At 36.1% G+C, this 24,612-nt stretch overlaps 1 protein-coding gene across 1 annotated transcript; it reads left to right on the top strand.

Annotated features, from left to right (window-relative positions):
* The first annotated feature begins 194 nt into the window (after positions 1-194).
* Positions 195-23,253, top strand: TTPA (alpha tocopherol transfer protein). Its single transcript, XM_028533889.2, has 5 exons — positions 195-476; positions 10,345-10,498; positions 16,366-16,559; positions 18,209-18,319; positions 21,201-23,253. The coding sequence occupies exons 1-5, from the start codon at positions 261-263 to the stop codon at positions 21,369-21,371; spliced, it is 846 nt and encodes a 281-aa protein (XP_028389690.1). The 5' UTR covers positions 195-260; the 3' UTR covers positions 21,372-23,253.
* Positions 23,254-24,612: the final 1,359 nt, after the last annotated feature.

The following is a 24,612-nucleotide window of genomic DNA, read 5'->3' as shown; positions in this document are numbered from 1 at the left end:
CCTCAGCGTTGATAGCCAGTGAATTCCCTTCGGGATAAGGTTCAAGTTAGTACTTAGCGCTTTCGAAATTATTAGCACTCCTGGGGACACCACGTGGTTTCTTTTGGGGAGGCAGGGCGCTGCCCGCCGCCGGGGCCAGGCGGGGCGGGAGGGTGGGAGAGCGCTGGGCAGCGGCCGCCGGGGGAGGGGCTGGAGGGTGGCGCAGCCCACGCTTTTCCGGACAGCCAGGGCCACCCCAGCCGGAGCGGCGGGCGGCGGGCATGGCAGAGGTGCGGCCCGGGCCGGCGACGGCCACCGGGCTGCAGCTGAGCGCGCTGCCGGACCACTCGCCGCTGTTGCAGCCCAGCCTGGCCGAGCTGCGGCGCCGGGCGCGGGCCGAGGGCGCTCCGCTCGAGCTCGCGAAGCTGCGGCTCACCGACTCCTTCCTGCTGCGCTTCCTGCGCGCCCGGGACTTCGACCTCGACCTGGCCTGGAGGGTAAGCGTGCTCGCCGCTGAGCTCCACTCTACGGACAGGACTGCGTAACGCGGGCTGTGCTGTCTTGACACCCGTGAAAGCCGAAGTTGCAAGACAGATATTGTGGGAACGTGCCCTGGCGCACTGGGCAGCGGGCGCTGTGGCTGTGGGTTTTCTGAGAAATTCAGCCTCGGCTCATTCACTTTGTCTGGGTCTTGGAAAACGAAAATCTGGCAAAGCCAGAGCCCTCTGGGGTGATGGCCCCATTGACACTGGAACTCTGTCCTTGATGAGTCTCTGGAATTTGTGAAGTTTGGGGAAATGTCTTTCCTCTTCTCTAGAAGAAAGCTGGTGATGAGAAGTTGGAAACTTAGATTTATTTCATTATATCTTAGCAGGTAACTCCACGTGTGGAGGGGAGAATGAAATTGCCAATAAGATAGAAGGTCTAAAGCCAAAAAATTCTAGCGAAATAGTGTTATTACTAGTAATCCTTAAGTGTCAAGACAGTAAGGTAGTCCAGTACATTTTGAGTGTAGGAATGCAGCTATTCTTTTGTGTTTCCAGGTTGGGTGAGAGAAGAGGTGGTGGGAAGACAGGAACTGGAGGGATGCGACCTTTAGTTTTGTCACTTTGAACTCAGCATTCTCACCGGTTAAATAATGGTGAGAACGCCTACCTCCTGGACTCCTTCCCACGACTGACCATTAACCACTTTAACCGAGTAAGACGTGCCCCGCACAGAGCAAGCACTCAGCAACTGCACGCCTTTTCTCCTAGTGGCTTCTTCCATGTCAGGCAGCGGCGACTAGAAAGGCAAGAGCAGTGTAATAGTACAGAATCTCAACGTGTCTCAGTATGAGGGTTTTGGTTGTTGATAACTAATTTTTAATTGAAAATGTGAAGACTACAGGTGGTAAAATAATTCATAAATGATAAAACAGTACAAAGTAAGTTTCTAAAAGTAACTTTTGAAAGGAAAAAAATTCCCACCCTACTCCTTAGTTTGCCAAGTGGTCTACCCACAGGATGTTAGTTACCTGTGTCTTGTTTCTCTTTCCAGGTAGAGCCGACTTTCACACAAGCATATGTATGTATTTTACACTTTGCCTTGCATAAACCTATCATATCATAGGTTTATCATAGAGAGCATCATATTTCAGCATATATGTATCTGTTGAAATGTATATACACACTTTTTTCTTTTGTGGACCCTGTGCTCTTCATTGTATGAATACATTGTGTTAACATTTATTGAGCAATCCTTGTTGTTAGACGTGGACTTGTCATCAGACAAGGCAGAGCTGCCATGCATGCTCTTCATTCTGCATTCAATGATTGTTTTTTTTTAAGGTTTATTTATTTATTTTTAGAGAGAGGGGAAAGGAGTGAGAAGGAGAGGGAGAGAAACATCAATGTGTGGTTGCCTCTCACATGCCCCCTACTGGGGACCTGGCCTGCAACCCAGGCATGTGCCCTGACTGGGAATCGAACTTGTGGCCCTTTGGTTCTAGGGCCTGCACTGAGTCCACTAAGCTATACCAGCCAGGGCCAAGGATTGTTTTTTGAACACTTACTATTTGCCTGGCAGTATACAAAATGCAGTAAACAGAATAAATGGGATGTTTCCCATCACCAACTGAATGTTCTAGCCTGTCTCTGCACATTTGTTCTTGTGTAAAAATCAGAATATCTCCGTATAAGACAAGTTCTACCTGCAGAATTGCCAGATGAAGTGAGATGCGTACTGGCACTAATTTTGTCAGTTCTGTATTACACAATGGTGCATATTTCCGCATATCACCACCCATGCTATATTAGCCAACTTTATGATCTGTGTGCCAACCTGCTAGGTGAGAAACTGGTTCTCATTATTATAATATGCATGTATTTAATTACAAGTGAGGTCAATTGTCTTCTATATATTTAACACTTTAAAATTCTTTTCTCAGTAACTTGTTGTTTTTCCCATTTATTTTCTTCCAGTTTGTTTACATAAGATATAATATACATACAATATAATATTTTTATTCATAAAATATCTTGATGTATAAAAGCAAATAGGCTGTTGTCTTAGTTTGTTGTATTGATATTGATATTTTTTTCTGTGTAGAATTTTAAGTTTTCATGTAACAAATGTATTGGTATGATTTTTCTCTGATTACTTCTGGGTTTTATAAGCTCTTCCCAAAATTTTCTTAAGTAATTTACTACTTCTCTTTTTTTGATGTTGGGCTTGTTGCTGTACTAGGATTTCTTCAATGTTAGGAATGAACTAGGAATCTGACTTTATTTGTTTTCATTTTGTCAAATGACTACCTACGTGTCTCAACATCATGAGTAATAAACTAATAATCACTCAGCAGATACTGAGTATGAAGACACAGTTTCAGGTCCTAGAGAGAGTACAGTCTGAGGCATTAAACATATATGAGGAGGAACCCAAAAACACCTCTAGAATTTATTTATAAAACATTGTGTATTTATTCTTATGTGTTTAAACTTCAAACACCTTCAAAATACTCTCCATCTGATGCAATACACCTATTAAGACCTTTATTCCACTGCTTGAAACAGTTTTTTTTTGTTTTTTGGAGTTTTTTTAAATTCTTTTATTAAAAGATTTTATTTATTTATTTTTAGAGAGGGAAGGGAGGGAGAAAGAGAGAGAGAGAGGAACATCAATGTGCAGTTGCTGGGGGCCGTGGCCTGCAACCCAGGCATGTGCCCTGACTGGGAATAGAATCTGCGATGCTTTGGTTCACAGCCTGCCTGGAACAGTTTTTTAATCCATCAATTTTGATGCCTTGTGCTTCTGCCATTTTTGTTTCACCTCTTCCACATGGGTAAAACATTTCCCTTTGAGGGCTTTTCTTCATTTGGGGAGAAAAATTTGCTTGGGGTGAGATTGAGGCATGGGGGTCATGTTGTTTTTAGTCAAAAACTGCTGAACACTCAGCATAGTGTAGGCAGGTGCGCTTGTAAATCACCCATCATGAAACGGGCAGAAGTGTTGAAAGAGTCTTTAAAAAAATTCACTGAAGCGCAACACCACCTCTTACAAAAACAGCAATTGGCACACTGATACAGATGGGTTCCTAGGACACTCACCTAGTGGGGGGAAGCCTATTTACAAGGGGCCCACCCTCCAGAAGATAATTCTGGTTTTTGGGGGGTCCCCCCTCATATGTTGTAGAGGTAACTAACTGCAAAAAGTTTATGATTTACTGTTGATTTCATTTTGTTTGCTTTTTAAGAGGAATATCTTAAACACAGCCATCTGAAGTATGGCACTAGTGCAAAGGAGTTGGGGGGTCTGAAGAGGGTAAAGGGGGTCAAATTTATAGTGACAGAGGGAGACGAGACTTTTGGTAGTGAGCACACACAATGCAATACACAGGTGATGTACAATTACAGAATCGTACGCTTGAAACTTATACAATGTTATGAACAACAGTTACCCAATAATTTATAAATAAAAAAGACAAAAATAAAAACAACAAAATAGAAGAAATAAAATATACCTCCAGCCCTTGCATTTTATATATATATATATATATATATATATATATATATACACACATATATATTTCTGTATTCTTTATGTTCCTGAATGTTTTCATTGCACCATATCCTTGAAGAATTTGCTAGTAAGACTGTCTAAATCTACTGAACAGGGATAAAGTTTCTGTCTGTGAACTCTTTACCTTATTTTTCTGCCACCTGGAAATGAAAGAGAAAGTATTAGAGCATGAAGCTATTTACTTTACTTTACAAAGGCAGTTAATTCAACTCAAATTTCCTTGTTTATAATATAAAAGCTCTATAGTTTTATTATACAAAGAAACTTCAGTAAGTCCCTCAGTTGTAATGTAATTTCTCATTTTCCCTGGTTTTTATATTTGAAGAGATAATGAATTAATGAGGTTTTTAGAACTTTAATAGCTTTCAGAGTGCTGGTTACTTTGTAGGTACTGTTTGCTGGGTTATCTCATTATTTTCTCATTTTAGAAGAAACTGAGATGTAAGGGTTAAGTGACTTGTCTGAAATCACAGTTAAGTGGTAGAGCAAGAATTTGAACTTGGGTTGAAGTCACGACAGCCTGTGCTGTCAGGTATACTACACTTGTCTGTTTAAAACAATGAACATAAAAACATGACTATTAATTTTTGTCTGTTCTACATATTCTTGTGAATTTCTGTCTTTCACAGGTAAATAGTCCAGTTCCTTATATTTATGCTCTATGTGATAAGTTTTTTATCCTCTAGTTAATGTTATGGTTTTCCCAAAGAATTGGAAGCTTTCAAGGCACCATTGACTCTCCCTGCTAATTTCCCACTAAATGTAGCTTCTTTGTAAAATTTGTCATATCATGGGTGTTTCAGTCTCCATTCTGCTCCTGTAGTTATTGCCCTTAAACTAACATATAACTGATGTCTCTGAGCTTTAGTCTTTTTAACACATAAAATGCGGTAACAATAGTTACTTCTCAGGTTGCTTGCAAGGATGAATTGGAAATGATGCCATTAAAGGCTATGAAATCTTCACAGATATGGTTGTTATTTTGTTTGAAAGTACATGAAAATGTAAGAAGAAAGCTATTCTACTATAAAGTACAGTTAAAGTAAATCATAAGTTTTTAATTTATTTATTCCTAATTGTGGTACAAATTGTGGTGCCTTTCAATAATGATATTTACTTGCACTCAATTGTTTTGTTGTTGTGAACTTTAGATCATTTGTTCAATAATTGCTTTGTAGCATTTTGTAATTTACATTATTCCTTTATGTCAACTGGATCTTTGAAAGTATTTGTCAGTGGAAAAGTAATAATCAAAGATCCAGGTATAAATATTTTAATTTTGCAAAAATTAAAGGTCAAAGGCATGTGAGTTAATTGTGAGCCTTTACAAAAATCATCTTCTCAAGTGTGTGGATCCAGCTGGTTTACTCAGGCAGTTCAGGGGTTCCGTTATGCTCAAGGGTACTTCTGGAGAACCCCGGGGATGCCTGAAACTGCGGACTGTACCAAACCCTGTATGTAGTATATTTTTCCATATATATATGTTCCACATACATACTCCATATATATATATTTAATATAAATATACATATTTATATATGATAAAGTTATCATTTTATAGGAAAATAAAATTGTTTTTTCTATATAGGAGCTAATATGCTGCTTCTAGCATTTTGCTTACATCAGAATTAAAAGAACTATTTTTATGCCTGTGAGAACTATGAAAAATGTAATGAGCATTATAAAATACTAGTAACACTTATGCTCCCCTTAAGGGAGCATCAGAATAAGTGTTACTTAAAGGAGGAGGAAGAGAAATTCATCTTATAGACTAGGATGACTATATCAGAATCATCTACAATGTGCCTTTTGTTCGTTCTGCTTTTGGCGACTGCTATTTAGGTCACCAGTTATTTCTTGGTTGGCAAATTTACTGGCTTTTTTTTCTTTCTTACCTCTCCATTGTATTTAACTCTTAGAAAGATCCTCTCTTTAAAATCAGTTAAGAAAAGTTAATTAAATGTAGAAATGAAAGAGAGGTAGAAAAAGATAGGGAGACAATATCAGAGAATGTGAGGAAAGGGGAAGAGAGAGACACATACACACACAGACACACACACACACACGACTTTTCCTCCTTTCTGTGCACCATAGCAGTGTTTCTCCTAAAATCCAACCAGCTTCTCTCTTCTTCTTCCAGCCGTTCCCAGCTATGGGCATCTCCTGTGGCTTGGACTTTCACTCTCTACTTGTTTTTTAGAATTTATATTTGTGGAATTCTGGCCAAGATAGACGTGTAGGTAGAACCACTTTGCTTCCTCACACAACCAAAAGAAGAATAACAACCGATTTAAAACCAAAAAAAAAAAAACACTCCACCAGAACTGCTAGAAAATAAAACTGCATGGAAGTCCAACAACCAAGGAGTTAAAGAAACATTCGTCTAGACTGGTAGCAGGGGTGGAGATGGGCAGCCGGGGAAGAGAGGACATGGACAAGGTGGTGGACCCCATGGGCGATACTGTGGGTGGTTGACCTAGCGGTCCTACATTTGCACAAAGATAAGCCAAGAAGAACAACTGAGGAGTGAAACCACAGAACCCAGGGTTTCAGAGTGGGAAACTAAAGACTCAAAACCTCTGGCTGTAAAAATCTGAGAGGGTTGTGGGGTAGGAGAAATTCCCAGTCTCACCAGAGACTCCATTGGAGAGGCCCACAGGGTCCTAGAATGTACATAAGGCAACCCACCTGGGAATACGCATCCAGGGCACAATCCCCTTGTGGGAAGCACCCTGGGTGCTGACACTGGTAATCAGGATGCTCACAGAATTGATGAGAGTTCAATCAGAAAATGAAGGAATACACCCTGGCTGGCGTAGCTCAGTGGATTGAGCATGGACTGCGAACCAAAGCATCACAGGTTCGATTCCCAGCCAGGGCACATGCCTGGGTTGCAGGCCATGGCCCCCAGCAACCACACATTGATGTTTCTCTCTCTCTCTCTCTCTCTCTCTCTCTCTTTCTCCCTCCCTTCCCTCTCTAAAAATAAATAAATAAATCTTTAAAAAAAAGAAGGAATAAACAAAGGCTACCCAAAATGAAATAAAGGAAAATAAACAGGGAACCAACAGTGAAGGGAAAGAAACTGGGACTCAAATCAACGATTTGGAACAAAAGGAAGGAATAAATATTCAACCAGAACAGAATGATAGAACAAGAATTCAAAAATATGAGGAGAGGCTGAGGAACCTATGGGACAACTTTAAACATTCCAACATCTGAATCATATAGGTGCCAGAAGAAAAAGAGGAAGAGCAAGAAATTGAAAAGTTATTTGAACAAATAATGAAATAAAACCTCTCCAATCTGGCAAAGGAAATAGACTTCCAGGAAGTCTAGGAAGCTGAGAGAGTCCCAAAGAAATTGGATCCAAGAAGAAATACACCAAGACACACCATAATTACATTACCCAAGATTAAAGATAAGGAGAGAATCTTAAAAGCAGCAAGAGGAAAGAAGAGAGTTACCTACAAAGGAGTTCCCATATGACTATCAGCTGATTTCTCAAAGGAAACCTTACAGGCAAGAAGGGGCTGGAAAGAAGTATTCAAAGCCATGAAAGGTAAGGACCTACATCCAAAATTACTCTATTCAGTACAGTAAAGCTATCATTTAGAATGGAAGGGCAGATAAAGTGTTTCCCAGATAAGGTCAAGTTAAAGGAGTTCATCATCACCAAGCCCTTATTATATGAAATGTTAAAAGGACTTATCTAAGAAATAGAATAAGATCAAAACTATGAACAGTAAAATGACAACAAACTCATAACTAGCAACAACTGAACCTAAAAAACAAAATACAAAAATATTAAGCAAACAACTAGAACAGAAACAGAATCACAGAATGGAGATCACATGGAGGGTTATCAGCAGGGAGGGGAGTGGGGAATGTGGGAAAGGGTACAGGGAATAAGAAACATAATTGGTAGGCACAAAATAGACAGCAGGTAGTTAATAATAGTGTAGGAAATAAAGAAGCGAAAACCTTATGTGTACAACCCATGGACATGAACTAAGGTGAGGGAATGCTGGTGGGAGGGGGAGTGCAGGGCAGAGGGAGATAAATGGAAGAAAAAAATGGGACAACTGTAATAGCATAATCAATAACATATACTTAAAAAATAAAATTTATATTCATAATTTCTCCTCCTGGTCATTTACTACTTTGTTATTATAGTTATAATGTTTATTCTGGTGACTCTCAAAAACTCTCAAATATAAAAATTTGTCCTTCCCTTACATCTGAACTTTAGTTCTACATTTCTTTTTTTTTAAGATTTTATTTATTTTTAGAGAGGGAAGGGAGGGGGGAGAGAGAGAGAGAAACATCAATGTGCAGTTGCTGGGGTCATGGCCTGCAACCCAGGCATGTGCTGGGACTGGGAATTGAACCTGCAACACTTAGTTCTACATTTCTAATAGATCTTTTTAAATTCAAATACAGGGTCCAGCTGAAGTAATGCCTACTTGAGTGTGGTTGGTAAGGTAATAATATGGGTGTAATTTATAATTTTAATTTGAACATTTCACCTAAAATGTTATATGGTGTGCTTGCATGTGATATTGTTATGATACATAATTACATGCTTATGATTTTATAGTAAAAGATTTTGTAATAAAAAAGGGGCATTATTTGTGCTGGACCCTGTATATTGCCATTTTAGAAAAATTGAGAATGCTGAAAATCATAAAGAAGAAAATTAAAATATAGTAAGTCTTAAATGTATAATTTCATTTTAGTATTCTTCACAATATACTGGCAATGTTTGTATTATTTGTAAATGTGAAGTAATCATTACTGGTGATTCTTTTAGGGAAAAAAGAGAAAACAGGATTCCTTCAAACAATATTTTGTTGAGACCTAATATCCACCCATAGAGTTTCATAGTCTTTCTGAATGTATACTACTATTAACAAAATTAATTTTTGTTTTTTTCTATTAGTTGAAAGTATAGGAGTTGTATAGAGATGTTCCTTTGTACCTTTGATTAAGTTTTTTGTGGGAAAGAAAATAAAAATCAAGAAATTCTAGCCATCTTTAATGTAAACCTGCACTAAATACTTGGCTGAGCCAGTTAACCCGAACAATTTTCCCTATTATAACAGTACTAACCACCACACATTCTGCCCATGTAGGCTTTACATGTACTGTATTTTTCCGGCCATCAGATGCACCTAGGTTTTAGAGGAAGAAAATAGGAAAAAAAATTTTGAAGCAAAAAATGTAAAATATTTAATAACATAAATAACATAATATTTCACCAATGTAAATGTAAATGTAAACAGAACTCAACAGCAGCATTAACAACCATTATTCCTGCCAAATTTGTGGGGGGAAAAGTGTGTTTTATAGTCTGGAAAAATACGGTAACTCTAGAAAACAAGACTCAACAGAGTTAAATAGTTACTGAAGATCACATAGGTAGTGAGTGGCGGTCCCAAGGTTCTACTGAAGAGGCAGCCTGGGAACGGAGCTTTTCACTGCACAGCATGGCCTGTACAATCCAGTTGTCCCCCGTAGGTCACTTCCAGTGAGATCAGGAGTTCACTGCGGTTGCTGCTTTGACTCAAGTGCCAAACAGAGTGTGTGGAACCTTGTAGGTACTCCAAAGGTATTTGTGGAGTTAATTCATTTGATCGATTTCTATTCTCAGAAAAACTAAATAAAGGTGGATGTTTCCGTTGCCCGTTGCCAGGTAACAAATCACACCAGAACCTGGTGGCACAGACCACAGCCCTGTCTGTGATTCTCCAGTTTGGGCAAGGCTGAGTAGGGATGTTCATCTCTGCTCCACAGGGCATCTGAGTAAGACAGCCCCTCACTCTCCAGGGCCTCTCTGCATAGACTTTGCATTGTATAACCTTACATGGCGTCTGAATCCTAGATAGTAAAAACAGAAAGTCCCAGACTTCTCAAAAACCCAGCATGGTGTCACATCAGGCCAAACTCTGTTAGTCAAGCAAAATGTGAGGCCAGCCTAGATCCAAGGGGAAGGAATGAAATGGATTCCACCCTTTGATGACACTTGTGCATCGGGGCAGAGGGATCGTAGGCAGTTATCTTTGGAGGCCATCCATCACAGGAGACAAATAAGAATTACTCAACTTTGAATTTTGAATAAACTCCTATCACTTGAGATCCTTGATGAAAGAAACTTTTTATTTTTTATGCTAAAAGGAAACCGCAGATTAAAATCTCAACATGATGGGTGGCAGGGGCCATGTGCAGTGCCAAGGCTTTCCTGCCATTTTTACAAGATGCTTACCAAGTACGCTGTCTGCTGACACTTTTCATTTTGTTTTTCAGTTACTGAAAAACTATTCTAAGTGGAGAGAAGAATGTCCAGAAATAAGTGCAGATCTACACCCTGGCAGTGTTCTTGGCCTCCTGAGGGCGGGCTACCTTGGAGCCCTGAGAGCCAGGGATCCCACTGGCAGCAGAGTTCTCATTTACAGAATCGGTAAGTCAGACATGGTGCTTCCACTTGATTTCCCTTGATGCCACACAGAGGTTTTCGGTGAGTCCGTAGGTAAGCATATTTAGGCTTTTCAGGTTTTAACTTAGGTTTAATTCATATTTTAACATCCCCGAAGAATAATAAAACTGGCAGTTGTGAGAAAATTAACAAAACCAATGAAAATCCGACTTCATTTTTCCATACCATCAACTGTATAAAACAGGAGAAAAAGAAAACAGAAGAGAAATAGTAGGGGAAAGATGAAAAAGATCAAAAGAAAATGTTTTAAAAACATGTAATGGGAAATGGAAATAAAAGTTCTGAACTACAGCAACACATAGAAGCTATTCCATTCTCTGATGTGTATACCAAGCACTGAACTAGGGCATGTGGTAGGTGTTTATTAAGTATTTTGGAATGAGTGAGTGAATGACTAGTTGGATAGCGCCCAAGCTGCGGAGCAAAGTGCTCATTCCCCTAGATGGAGAAAGGTGCAGTGGGAAAGCAGAAACCCAGAAAGTTGTGGAGACACTGTATTCCACATGCCCTTCCTGCTTTTTACTGCTTCCGCTTTTCATTATCAGGTCTCCCTAGTATTTCTTGTAGGTTGGCAACCTCCAATTCCTGCCCCTTCCTTAGATCTGCGTGGTATGAAAAATGGAATTCAAGGGAGAAGGACACGTACCACCTGCGGCATGTTCCCGTGGCCCAACATAACATTTTGTGATCAGAATCTTATGAATTATAATCTTCCAGAAACTTGTATATCTTTAAATATTTTAGGAGACTTTAAATTATGTATAGATTTCCTTTTCCTGCCTGCTTATAGATAAAATAGGTGCCTGCTATTCAGCTGTTTGCCTTCTTGCAAGAAAACACTGCATTTAATTCTTCAAAAAGTATCAGAAAACTGAGTAGAATGACTCTGATTTTTTGCTCCAGCTTCTGTGTGTCAAATGCAGCTGAGTTAGTCATGAAGTCATTGTCTATAAACCAGACATCTGTTTAGAGACAATAATAGACATTGCCGTCTTGTTGCTCCAGTGGTGGTACGGGATGTTGAATGAAGTTCTTTGAATTCCTTGGGGCAGAGTTGCCAGATTTAGCATAGTACCTATGTTTTATGTAGCAAATAAACCTTTATTTTATGAAAATATAAAGTGTGCATTTACATTTGAATTTCAGATAAACAACAAACCAGTTTTGGTATGCATGAGGCATGCTTATACTAAAATATATATATATTTACATATTCTGTTTATTAAATATACTTATACTAAAATATATATACCAATAATACTAAATATATGTATTTAGTATATATACTTATACTAAATATATACATATATTTATACTAAAAATATATATGTATATACAAGTATATATATATAAGTATATACATACTTATACTATATATATATACACACACACATACATACATATTCTTTTTCCTGGACATTCAGCTTTAACTGGGCACCTTATATTTTATTGGCAACCCTGCACAGGGATTCCAGGAATGTAACCCTGAAATCTACAGATGATTCTTTCTGCGTATATTCTGGCTCTGCACTGCCTGGCTGAAGTCTTCCTAGCTTGTCCATAAAGTAACTGGGGAAATTAAGTCATAAAAATGACACCTTGATAATGAAAAAACAAATGTACTACTTTGATCATAAATGCCTTAACACTGAATCAAGTCTTTTATTGTTTAGCGAGGGTCTCTTATAGTATGTTAATTTCTAAGAATACTGTTTAACTCCAAAAGATTTTAAAAACAGGAAAAACATGCAGGTGTACGGGTGGTAAGAAAGGATATGCAGCAAATCTCCTGTGTGTTATGCAAAATAATGTGTCATGTAGAAATTACATGTTATTCTAGGGTAAAAAGAAGAAACACAGAAGAATTTTATGAGTAAAATGAAATGATACAATAAAGATTTATAAATTTTCTAAACTTAATTGCATTAATGGAAGGAACTGAAAAAGGAAATCTATGGTAGAGCTTTTTGACGGCACACTGGCCTAACCACTTTGCTAGGTACCAGTAAAAGCAGTGAAAAAATGCCCAGAGCCTCTCCCCGGTTTGACAGGGCACCCTGAGACTAAAGTTTGGCCATTCTTAGCATACAAGCCAGAGGATACACAGCTGACCCTCGAACAACATGGGTTCGACCTATGTAGAGCCACTTATACACAGATTTTTTTTTCAATAAATATGTGCAGTACTGTAAATGTGTTTTCTTTTCCTCATGATTTTCTTAGGAACATTTTATTTCCTGTAGCTTACTTTGTAAGAAAACAGTATATAATACTTATACCATTCAAAATATGTGTTAATGGGCTGTTTATGCTATTAGTAAGGCTTTCCGTCAATAGTAGCCTATTAGCAGTTAAGTTTTGGGGGAGTGAAAAGTTATACTCGAATTTTTGACTGCCTGAGGGTCAACATCCCTAACCCCTGTTTTTCAAGAGTCAGCTGTAATTCTAAGCCTTTTGAGACTCACTACTACACTGAAGCAGCAAAAGTAAAATTTAACGTTGAATATTAAGTTTTGACGATGGCTTAATTCTTCTGAATACAAGTTCTTAGGAATGCATTGCTTGTTCGGAATCTTAGCTCTGCTATGTTCTAGCTACATGGAGAGCCATGTAGCTCTAACAACATTTTCTTACCCATCAAATAGCTTAGTAAGAACTTATCTCATAGGTTTAGAATCTATTTCATAGTAAGAACCTATCTCATAGGATTACTGTGTACATTAGTCCTATGAGATATAGGATTACTGTGATATATATAAAACATAATTAAAGCATCACCTAGTATACAATAATGACTCAATAAATGTTAGATACATGTTAGAGAAGGAATTAAAATTTTAAGGCATGTTTTTCTTTTGCATTAAAAAAGATTCAAGTCCAGACCAGAGCTATCCAATGTGACTATGATGATGAAATTGTTCTACAGTAGCCACTAGCCACACAGGCTTTTGAGTACTTGAAATGTGGCCATTGCAACATAGAAACTGAATTTTTTATTTCTGTTAATGTTAACTGATTTAAATTTAAATAGCCACATGCAATTAATGGCTACCCTATTAGACAGCACATGTCTTACCATGCTGGTTGGCTGAGAAATTTAGGAATATAACTATTTTCTGAACTGCAGACTTTCAGTTATTCCATTTGTATTTTTCACCTTTGTCGTTGTCAGCCAGTGTCTGAAGTAGCATAGTATAGATGAGTTGGATTGATTACTCAAATTCAAATTACAGGAATCCGAGGCTTTTAAAACAAGGGGCAATTTTATTGCGCCTTCGTAGGAATATTTCTGACTATCTCTGTTCTTTCTACATCATTAAGTTTTTCCTTGCTACTAGACCCTACCCATTGACATTTACATCTGTTCAGGGTCAGCCATCCAAAATGAAACAAAAGTCCTAGTTATTCACAAGATCCTCCAGCCCCAGCCATCTCCCCAGTCCTGTCATTCTCACCAAATTTGTAAGTTAGTGATGTTCACTATCCACATTTTCTTACAGTTCCTCTCAACCGACCCTGGTCTCACTGGACTCACCCCCACCTCTCTGCTGAAATGACCTCAACAAGTTGTCATTGACCTTCTTTTCACCAAATCTAATGGACATTGAGGGGCATCCTGTTTTACTTGACCTCTCAACACATCAACACAGCAAACCAGTTCCTCTTTCTCACTCGCTCTTTTTTAGCAAACAGATTTTACTTCAAGGGAAGTTTCATGTAAAGGACATTTTTAATCTAGTAATTTAAAAAAGAGGGAGAAAATGAGGAGAGATAACTTAATGAAAAAATAAGGCATGTTTATACCCAGGCATCAAAGAATAACATTATTACAATTCCTGAAAAAAAATTCAACAATGTCTCAAATTTGAAATAGTCTAGCACTTCTACAGAATTGTAAAATAGATATGTAATAACATGCAAATGTGAAATTTCTTACTCTGATTTAAATGGACAATGGATATTTTAAGACTGTTTTACCTGAATTTTTTGTTTTGGGAATACAAAATAGTTGCATGAGTATTAGAATAAATATGGTAAAATTTTGTTGATTATAACCCTAAGGAGAGGAAAGGCTTTTATGAGAAAAAATTCATAATTATGAAAATTAAAAGAAAGCATTCCCAAACTACCCATAGTAGTATTAAAACATCACAAAACTAAGTTTTGGTTTCAGTTTGGAGTAGATTTATTTTTGTTTAAGAGATAATTATCATTTAGATTTTATTCAAATTTAAAAATGTGTTGTAAAAGTTTTAATTTATATTCTTAAAATTATTGCAATCACAAATATTATATGTTTTAGAAGTATACTACATATGCACCAATAACCATACTTTCTAGATCATTCCTTAGCAAGCCCATACTTTATATAATTTAGGTTGGTTCAATGCTTTCTTTTTCTTTGATGCCACATTCTCCTGGTGTTGTTCTCTGATTTAACTGGCTCTTCTTAGACTCATTTGCTGGCATCCTCTATTCTACTCACCCTTTAAACTCTGAAGTTTTTTAGGACACTGGACTCAGCCTCCTTTTCTCAGGCTACTTTATCTCTTGACCGCAGCAAAGATAAACATAGATCAAAGATAATCCCTGTCTTAAGCTCTCATATAAACATAAACAATGCCCCGATATTTAACTACCTCATTACCTTTGTTCGCAAGGATTCACACAACTAGCTCCCAGTCCAGCTGCATCCAATTGGACATTGCACAGCCAACATTTTAACATGTCCAAAATGACGTATCATCTTTCCAACCAAAATATTTTTTCCATTGTTTCCTATCTTAATAAGTGTTACCACCATTCTACCCAGTTGTCCAAGACAGACATTTTGGTACTTTGAAGTTTTACTATTACTTAGTCATGAATTTTTTTTCTCTTTTTCTTTCACCCTGTTAGGCACTCCATGGACCCTTCAGTCTGAAGACTCATATTTTTTCGGCTTTGGAAAAATTTTCCCTACTGTTATTCTTCCTCTCTCCTCTGTGTCACATTCTCTGTAATATTGCTTCCCAGAACTCTAGTTAGTTGGATTTTCAAACTTCTGGATCTAGCTGCATGTCTCTCAGTTTGCTTTCTCTCTTTTTTGTGTGTCTGTGTTTCAAAAAATATTACAATTCTTAGTGGATGCATGTTCGTTTGTTTTTAAGATTACCTGCTTGCCTGTCCATCACTGTCCTTTCTGCATGCCTCGGCCTGTCCCAGGAATGGTAGGGGAGGGGAGAGGAGAAGAATGTCAGTAATTCCTCTTCTTAGCTCAGGCATTCCCTGTTTTTCCTGGGTGCGGGCAGCTACGTGCGTGCTTCTCTGACTCCGCTTTCTAAAGCCCACACTTACTGTGCTAGCCTGCCAGGGCATGACTCTGCTACATGCTGCTTGTCAGTAAGTGGTGTCAGAGACATCAGCCAGCCTGTCTTACTTCTCAGGGATTTCCTTTTGCAACCTCTCCGGTTACTATAAGGCCCTAGTTGCTCTTCATGATACAGGCCATGCTTTTCCCATTTGCAGTATCTTTGAGTTTGGAGCACAGCAAGAGGCATTCCCATCTTTAGCCACTACCATCTCCTGCATGATTTGGGCTGCAGTTTCATCTGGCAATCAAATCCAGCCTGCATTTATTCTTTTTTTTTTAAGGCACATGCTCTTAAAAATCTGTTCTTTGCTAGAGAGAAGCAGGCACATGTTTTGGAGCCACCAGTTAGATGTGCTATTTAATTCATGATCTTTGTACAAATCTTTATTTTTATTAAGTTCAAAGAGAACTAATTTCCTTTTGCTTTCTGATTTTTATGCAATGCTGAGACATGACCTTTTTTATTTTATTTTTTTAGCATACTGGGACCCCAAAGTTTTTACAGCTTATGATGTATTCCGTTTAAGTCTAATCACATCCGAGCTTATTGTGCAGGAGGTAGAAACCCAACGGAATGGAATCAAGGTTGTCTTTGATCTGGATGGCTGGCATTTTTCTCATGCTTTTCAAATTACCCCAACTGTAGCCAAGAAGATTGCTGCTGTTCTTACAGTAAGTGTATAGTTGAACTTGTTGGGATTATACTTCCAATAGATTTTAAAAATCTAGTTATGTATTTACTAGATTTAGTTATGTATTACATAAAGAGAAGAGTTAGTACATTTATTAGAAAATCAAATAAAATTTTAGCAATGACACATAGAATTCAATAATGATAAGAGAAAGTAAAATGTTTTTAATTCATAAGAGAAAGAATGTTGCAACAAATTGTAAAAATATGTTCGAAATTAGTAATCACAGAATTTAAACATTCAAACAATAATACATGTGATGACTTTCTCTTTGTTTCTGTCATTAAAATTCTCTTTCTAAATTTTAAAAATTGAATAAAAGATAATATTCATAGCAATGGTACAACAAAATGTCATAAGTTTGGAAGGTATAAATTGACACAGTTTTTATTTTTTTAGAAATCAAAAGCTATTTTAAATGGCCATGGTTTCTGACCTAGTAATCCTATTTTGGTGAACAGAGGCAAGGAATCATCTTAAATACAGTAAAGACCTTGTATATAATAATACCTGTGTACCAGGTACTTGGCTAAACCTTCAAATGAATTATCATTCAATGGCTACACAGTCGTATGTTATGTGACTATTATTTTCCCATTCTACAAATTAATTAACTATGGCAGAGAGGTGATAGCAATGCCTGAGCACATTTGTTTTGTCAGTAGGGAGCAAAGATTCCAGTCCAGAACATCTGAATTAAAAGCTGTGCTTACAGCCATCATTTGCCTCCTTCACATAAAGATAGGTGCTAGAGCATCAATTCTTATAGATTAAAATTAGAAATAGCTTATCTGTCCAGAAATAGGAAAATGGTCACTTAAATTATGGTACATCCATCTGATGGATTATTGCAACATGTTAAAACTCATGATGTTTATACAAATTGTATTATATCAGTGGGGCAAAACAGGATACAAATTATTTAGAGAGCATGTTAGCAATTATGTTTAAAATAAAATTATGCATAGGAAGAACCTGGAAGGAAAATTGTCCAATAGATAACACAGCTCTAAAGGCTTTTCATAGAGGGAAAAGAAAAGAATTTTGTGTGAAAGAACCTTGGCAGGAAATGTCTCTATATGAACTGTAGATCTGTGGGTAGGGAAACTATTGATGAGGTTTTTGTCTTTCAACTCTCAACTTTTTAAACCTTCTGAATAAGCCTGTATTACTTTTATGTTGAAGACTTATACCAGTATCAAAAGTTTAAAAGTGTGTGTTTATTTTTTACTATCCTTTAACTTTTATGAAATTTTAATTTTTTTCAAAATAAAAATTTGAGGGAGAAGTTTCCTTATTAACATCCAGATAACTCATTGATTTAAGTTGAACATTTATATGTAGTTGGGAAGAAATTTTTGTGCCTTTTTAATGAAAGATGAAGGTATTTCTTAAAATACTTCCCCTAAACTACAAAATAAACACTTTTTAGGGAACTTTTCTTAATTTAGTGACAGTGAACTATAAAGCAGGCTATGTTGTGTTGATGGAAAAAAATAATTTGGAAGATGAAACACACGTAGGTGCTGTTGTAAGTTTAGAAAATGTTCAAAGAAGGGACTTGTCAATAGAAATATATATATCTATTCATGCTTTCTTATTAATAAGATTTTTCTTTATTTTCCAAAGGATTCCTTTCCATTAAAAGTTCGTGGCATCCACTTGATAAATGCACCAATAATTTTTCATGCTGTCTTTTCCATGATTAAACCATTCCTGACTGACAAAATTAAGGAACGGGTGAGTGAAGCATATTCAAGTAACTATTCCTCTCTACCAAATGTTCCAATCCTTTCTCATTCAAGAACTACTTTATTAACCATCACACCACCATTGGAATAATATTTTGTATTTATCTAACAAGCCAACTACTCTCATAAATTAAAATTTCTTTTTGATTTTGAAAAATCAAGTTAGTGATTCTAAGGGGTAACTCCGCCTCCTTGCATATAGCTGGTCAGAGTGCAGTATGGTGTATTCCCTATAGAGGGCAGTGTAGTAATAGTTATCAAAATTACAGCCTTTGTGCTTCTGAGAATGTATTCTATTCACACATGAACAAAATTGCATATATATGTGGATTTATTGCAGCAAAAGATTGGAAATCACTACGTGTTTATCATCCAGGGACTGGTTAGATGAACTGTGAGATGACACAGTGCAATACAAGATTTGCAGGATTTATTGTAAAGTAAAATAAGCAAAATGCAGAGGAGCTTATGGTATCCTACCTTTTGTATAAAAAGAGGAAAAATCAGAATCTGTAGTTATATTTGCATTAAAAGTTCATTAGATTAAGCTCAACAAGAAAGTGACCTAAGTGGTTATCTATACAGAACAAAGGTGTGGATAGGGCAAATGAGGATAAGGGTGAGAGCTAGGCACCTCACTGTGTATCTTTCATCTTGTTTTGACTTCTAGCCCTGTGAATGTACTATCTGTGTAAATAAAAAACAAGCATTTTAAATAATACATTTTAACCGAAAACCATAGTACCTGAGGTACGTGACTTAATGTCATGCTGGTTGAAGAAAAGAGACTTGATTTTTTTTAATCTACCCTGTTGAGCCTAAATCTCAGGTGAAAATATAATATCTCTTAGGGTGTTCATTAATCTTTAAGAGAGAATTTTTAAAGCATTTATTGAGACAAACATTGGCAACATCTAATGCCTGAAAGAAAAACAGTTTTTAAAAGCTTCAACAATTTAAATGTCAAACATTATTTAAATACAAATGGTGATCATATAAGTTATAATACTGTATTTAGAATTTTAAAAAATATGGATTTTTATATTACAATATAATATCTTACATCTGTTTAGAAAACTATGACCCTAGAGATTTTTTTGAGGTTATCCAGTGGGTATTTGCAACTGTCTTCAAGGAAAACCACATTTCTGAAGATGTCCCATTTTCATTCTAGTATTTTTTACAAAAGCTGATTCTTTTTTAATTTTTTTCTCTTCAATGTAGCATGATAAAAGCTGGCTACCCTCTTTTTAACTCTGAAAGATCTAAAACTAGGTATTTCTATTTTGGGTTATACTCTCAACAAAGAAAAACAAAAGCAATAATAAACTGAACCTAATAAATAGGAGAAGATGAGCAAAAAAAGAAAGAAAAATAAAAATGGAGAGGTAAAGCATTTTAGTAAGTCAATTGACATGAAACAGACTTGCCAGAATGCAGGGTTGGGGAGGATCCCAATGCAGCCACTTTTCTCCTTTTCAATACTTTGGCAATACTCTATGAATGTTCTTATTTCCCCCTCCTGAGGAGATAGTAGACTTTCTTCTCTATTAGCTGATAATATTCTAAACATTTCAGAAAAAAACCCGGGATTGAGGACTGTGAGTTTCCTGAGTACAGGAAGCTTGTTTCATTCATTTTTCAGTCCTCATGTCCTAGCACAGTGATTTTCAACACGTGTGCCGCAAGAAGTTTTAAAACATGCAACACCTGACTATTTAGTCAGGGGCACTGACCTCTCTTCCCTCGAATCGTCAAATAAAATAATGACAACAGCCAACACAACAATAGCTGGCTGATGTGAATGTTCTGTCCCACATGACCTATATATTTATATGATCATAATATTATGGTCATATAATAGAATCGCATCTTAGTAGTCACATCACATAATAAAGTTACATCTGATTGGTTAATTATTGGTATCAGAAATCCTTATATACAAGTATAGGTGCCTGATTTTTTAAAAAGTCACTTTGGAGCAAAGAGGGTAGATAATTACTATTATTATTTTCTATAAATCAGTCAAAATTATATCTATTTTGTATTAGATTGGCAAAAATACAATTTTTGGTATGCTGCAGAATTTAAGTAATTAGTTTATATGTGCCATGAGATGAAAATGGTTGAAAATTGCTGTCTTGGCACATAAGAGGCATTTATTAAATGATTGTTGAATGTTTTGATGAACATTTTGCCCTGGTGGATGAAGAAAGGTTTTTTTTTTAATATTTATATTTTAACGAGATATGCTTTTGATTTAAGGTTCTAAATCTTTAACCTTGAGCATTATATGATTGATATTTATAGTTGGAAATATTTGAAAATTTAAGGTTTTTAAGCAACATAATTGTCTCCTAATTTTATACTAGCAAAGAATATCCATCAAATGTACCAGATAAATGATTTCCTGTATACCTAATTTTGTGTGTAATATATGCTTCTATTGCACCTGAAATAATACCAGTAGGACACTTTTATGATCTACAGAAAAGTCCCAGGATATCTGATATTTTGCTAATAATCACTTGTGTACATCAGGGAACAGAATGTATAAAATACTTTTATTTAGACTTTTAAAAATCTACTTGTGAAAGAGGATAATAACTTTTGTATAAATCTTATATAGTTGTAAGAATACAGATATAAAAAAACAGTAAGATGATCAGATTCATAAACAGCACAATCCAAACAAGTAAAATTCTTTGATTCATAAGCAGAGGAATAAAGGATGTAATATCTGTACATGCTCTCCTATCTTGCAAGTTTTTAGAGCACCTCATTTTATGGTGTTGATTTTCCATTGAAAATTCATCTAATGTATCAAAAAGGCAGAAGACAAACCTCCTAAAACATTTTGGCTATTTCAGATTCATATGCATGGGGCCAATTACAAACAAAGCTTACTTCAGCATTTCCCAGACATTCTTCCTCTGGAATATGGTGGTGAAGGATTCTCCATGGAGGATATTTGTCAAGAGTGGACACATTTTGTAATGAAGTCTGAAAATTATCTCAGCAGTATTTCTCAGACCACTTAATGAGAAGAAGTTATTTAATGTGAGTGCCTTGAGTACCTTCCTAATTAAAAATACATAAATAAGATCATACCTGGTAACATGAATGAAAGAAGAAAAGTCTTTTTTATCTCATTAATGCTTGTCTGGCTGATCTTTTGTGATATGAGCAACATATGTATTTAGGAAACTACCTTTTAAATGCATTTACTTTTGAAGTAATTAAATGTTAATATACTTAAAAGCATAGAAGAGATTTACTGATTTTTACACTTGAAAGTTATCTGTAAAGTAGTTATTCATGTGTACCTTTGTATGTTTCCAGAAACTTTTGTTTCAAACAGTTTGAGTACATTTGTTCAGGAACAAATGAATAAATAGTCCACTAAAAAGAATTATTAGTACAACTCAACTGATGATACAAATCTCTTAATACTCATTTTGGGTGGGTGTCAGATTAGATTATAATTCAGATTAAAATCTGAATATGGTTTTACTGTATTTACTTTTCTGTGAGCCAGCAAGACAGTTCATCTCAGGGAAATTCTATTTTAGCATATTTGCACAATAGAAACTCTTGATGGCAGAGTCTGTATATCATAAATTATTGTGTGTAGCCTCTGTGGGCCTCTGTGAAATGACTGTGCTGATACAATTTTGAAAATATTTCAGGTAGAGTTAATGAATTCTTAATACTGTGTCTGTCTGCATTTTTATACAAATCAAGAATGTAATTTTGACTTCTGTTTTTGGTGATTCTTGTCATGATTGCATAGATATTTAGAGACAAAACAATGGTTGTATGTATGGACTCTCTTTTTAGTGGAACAATAACATGACAACAAAAGGAAAATCATATGTCTCCATTTTTTAAATCACTGTCACATACATCTGGAATTTTGAGGATTATGCATGAAATGATTTGAATTTTATTATCATCTCAGAATATTCAAGCCAAATCCTATAATTCACATTTACTTAAAAAAATCAGTAGTTGAAATATGATGTTTGTACTGTAGCTTATAACAGAATATTTCATTGACTGAGAAATATGAAGGTATGGCTTTCAATTTGCGACAGTTCTTACAGTGTTTTATAATGTTCAATTTTATTTTAACTTCAAAAATTAAAGAAAATACTGAAAAATTTGTTAGACATTTGCTCAACTTAGTTGGGTTTCCACATAAATCATACAGTAGTATCTTTGTGAAAGAGTATGTGAAGGATGTTTTTCTTTATAAGAAAATTATTCTAATCAGGTGAGCTGATATTTATTTTCTGTACATATATCTATGATAAAATTGAGAGCAATTGTGAATGTTCTTTAAAGAATGTGTTTTATTTTGATTTAGCATTGGGAAATCTGATTTTTACATTACAATTTTTATTAAAAATTAGATGGTGCCTGCTTTCTAAAGAAAAAGTTTTTCTTCTTTACAATAAAACCATTTTAAAAGAGTAAACAATAACAACTAAAAGCTCTGGTTTACCCAGCTTTTACTCCTAGAAGGAGATTCACATAGCAAAGTATCTTTTCATTTGTGCTGGGTTTCTTAACACACTGCCACATGGCTCTGTAAAAGAATGATTATGTTAGTACGTGAATAATGGACAACATTTAAGAATGTCTTTTAAATGTGATTCAGTAGTGATGTTATTAGCAGTAAATAGAAATAAGCCATCAGGAGAAGGACGTTTTATTCTGGGACCTTGAAATTTTTACAAAATGCAGCGATTCCCGAAGAACATTAGAAGAATAGCATGAGATGAGCAGGCAGTTTTGTGAGGTAGCACCAGAAGTGCCTTTTGAAGATTGTCTCTACCATGTGCTCATTGTGTTACTGAACTGCATAATAATTTATGTTTTAATACTGTTCAAAAAAAAATAAAGATTTTTCGCATAAACTATAGCTGTTTCTTTTTTATTTAAAAATATAAATATTAGGCATTCTCTTTTCCAAAACTGTTTTTCCTGACAGAAGAGTTTAAGGAAAACTTACCAAATCTAGTTGTCCACTACACAAAGTTCAGTTTTTTCTTTGTAACTTTTCATTGCAGGCTGGTTTTCCCAACTACTTCGTTCAACACTACCTTCCTCCAATGTCTTTTGCTGTGCTTAAAGGGACCACAAACTAATTTTATAAAACTAAGGCATGTTTACTTACTAAGTTAAAGCTTCTAGTGAAAAAAGCCAGAACGTGACACTTAATCAGATAATTTCATTTGAAACAATTTACCCTTAGCCTAGATAATGAAAAACTATATATTTTTCTTCCACTGAAGTCCTAGAGCAAATATCTTTGTCACTCACCTAAATTAAGGCACAAAACAGGTCAAATATACAAAAATACCAAAAACTCAGGAAACTGGTAAGATGGTGTTGTCTGAAACACTCCTTATTGACCCATATATGTAGAATTTTGCTCTATTTGATGCTGTGGAGGAACCATGAGTTACAAAGACGGAACTAGAAATGACTGAGTACAACCAGGGCTCACAGCAGTACATCCCCGCTACTTCTCTGGTTAGCAAGGATGCAGACCAGCCTCTGCAAGCCCCACTCTGAGCACTCCATTAACTGCTCTTTTCTGTCCAAGTCAATTACATTAGTCTGATTTTAAATATCTACTTTTGATGTCACTGTACATCGAATTAAGTACTATAGCGACTAGCAAAATTAACCAGATGCTACTTTGAAGAGAGAAAAAAATACTTCAGTGTTACATAAATTTGGGCTGTAATGAAGAATAAAAAGCATTTATTTGAGCAAAGGAGGGATTGCAATCCAGAGCACAGACTGAGGTGGCAACCTAAATTGTGGTCCAGGGAAAACAAAGAAAGGCAGGGCTTCTAAAGGCTTGGGCTGCACTGCTGTCCTCTTTATGTAAAGAAAGGATTCTGGCTGAGTTAATAGGGGCTGGCTTAGCCCCATACACAAACGAAGGATGCTGGTTGGCAAAATGTGTTACAACTTTCAAAGTAAGAAACACAGATGATCTGGTTATCATATTGAGGAGGAGATAAAGTTTGGGCACAGCTGAAAAGTGCAAAAAGTTCATGGAAAAACATGCTGTTTGGAATGCAAGTCAAACTTCTTCATGGTTTCCAAGCTCCATGGTAGTTCCTTGGACATAAACGATTCCACCTTGGTAATCTCTGTTCACAATATGCAAAGTGGACAGGCAATATGCAGTATAGTATAAAGTTCATTAGGACGGCTCCAATAAAGTGTTTTGGGTGAGTAACAGAAGGAAAGATCATTTCC

This window comes from Phyllostomus discolor, chromosome 7, assembly GCF_004126475.2.
Source record: "Phyllostomus discolor isolate MPI-MPIP mPhyDis1 chromosome 7, mPhyDis1.pri.v3, whole genome shotgun sequence".
Taxonomy (NCBI): Eukaryota; Metazoa; Chordata; class Mammalia; order Chiroptera; family Phyllostomidae; genus Phyllostomus; species Phyllostomus discolor.
The sequence above is the reverse complement of the archived record's forward strand: the minus strand, read 5'-3'. Positions and strand labels throughout refer to the sequence as shown.

What these genes read in the sequence shown, in the direction of transcription:
- TTPA (XM_028533889.2), top strand. Translation starts at nt 261, where the DNA reads ATGGCAGAGGTGCGGCCCGGGCCGGCGACGGCCACCGGGCTGCAGCTG. An exon ending in ACCTCGACCTGGCCTGGAGG is followed by an intron (nt 477 to 10,344) that starts GTAAGCGTGCTC and finishes TTTGTTTTTCAG; the next exon opens with TTACTGAAAAACTATTCTAA. An exon ending in CTGACAAAATTAAGGAACGG is followed by an intron (nt 18,320 to 21,200) that starts GTGAGTGAAGCA and finishes TGGCTATTTCAG; the next exon opens with ATTCATATGCATGGGGCCAA.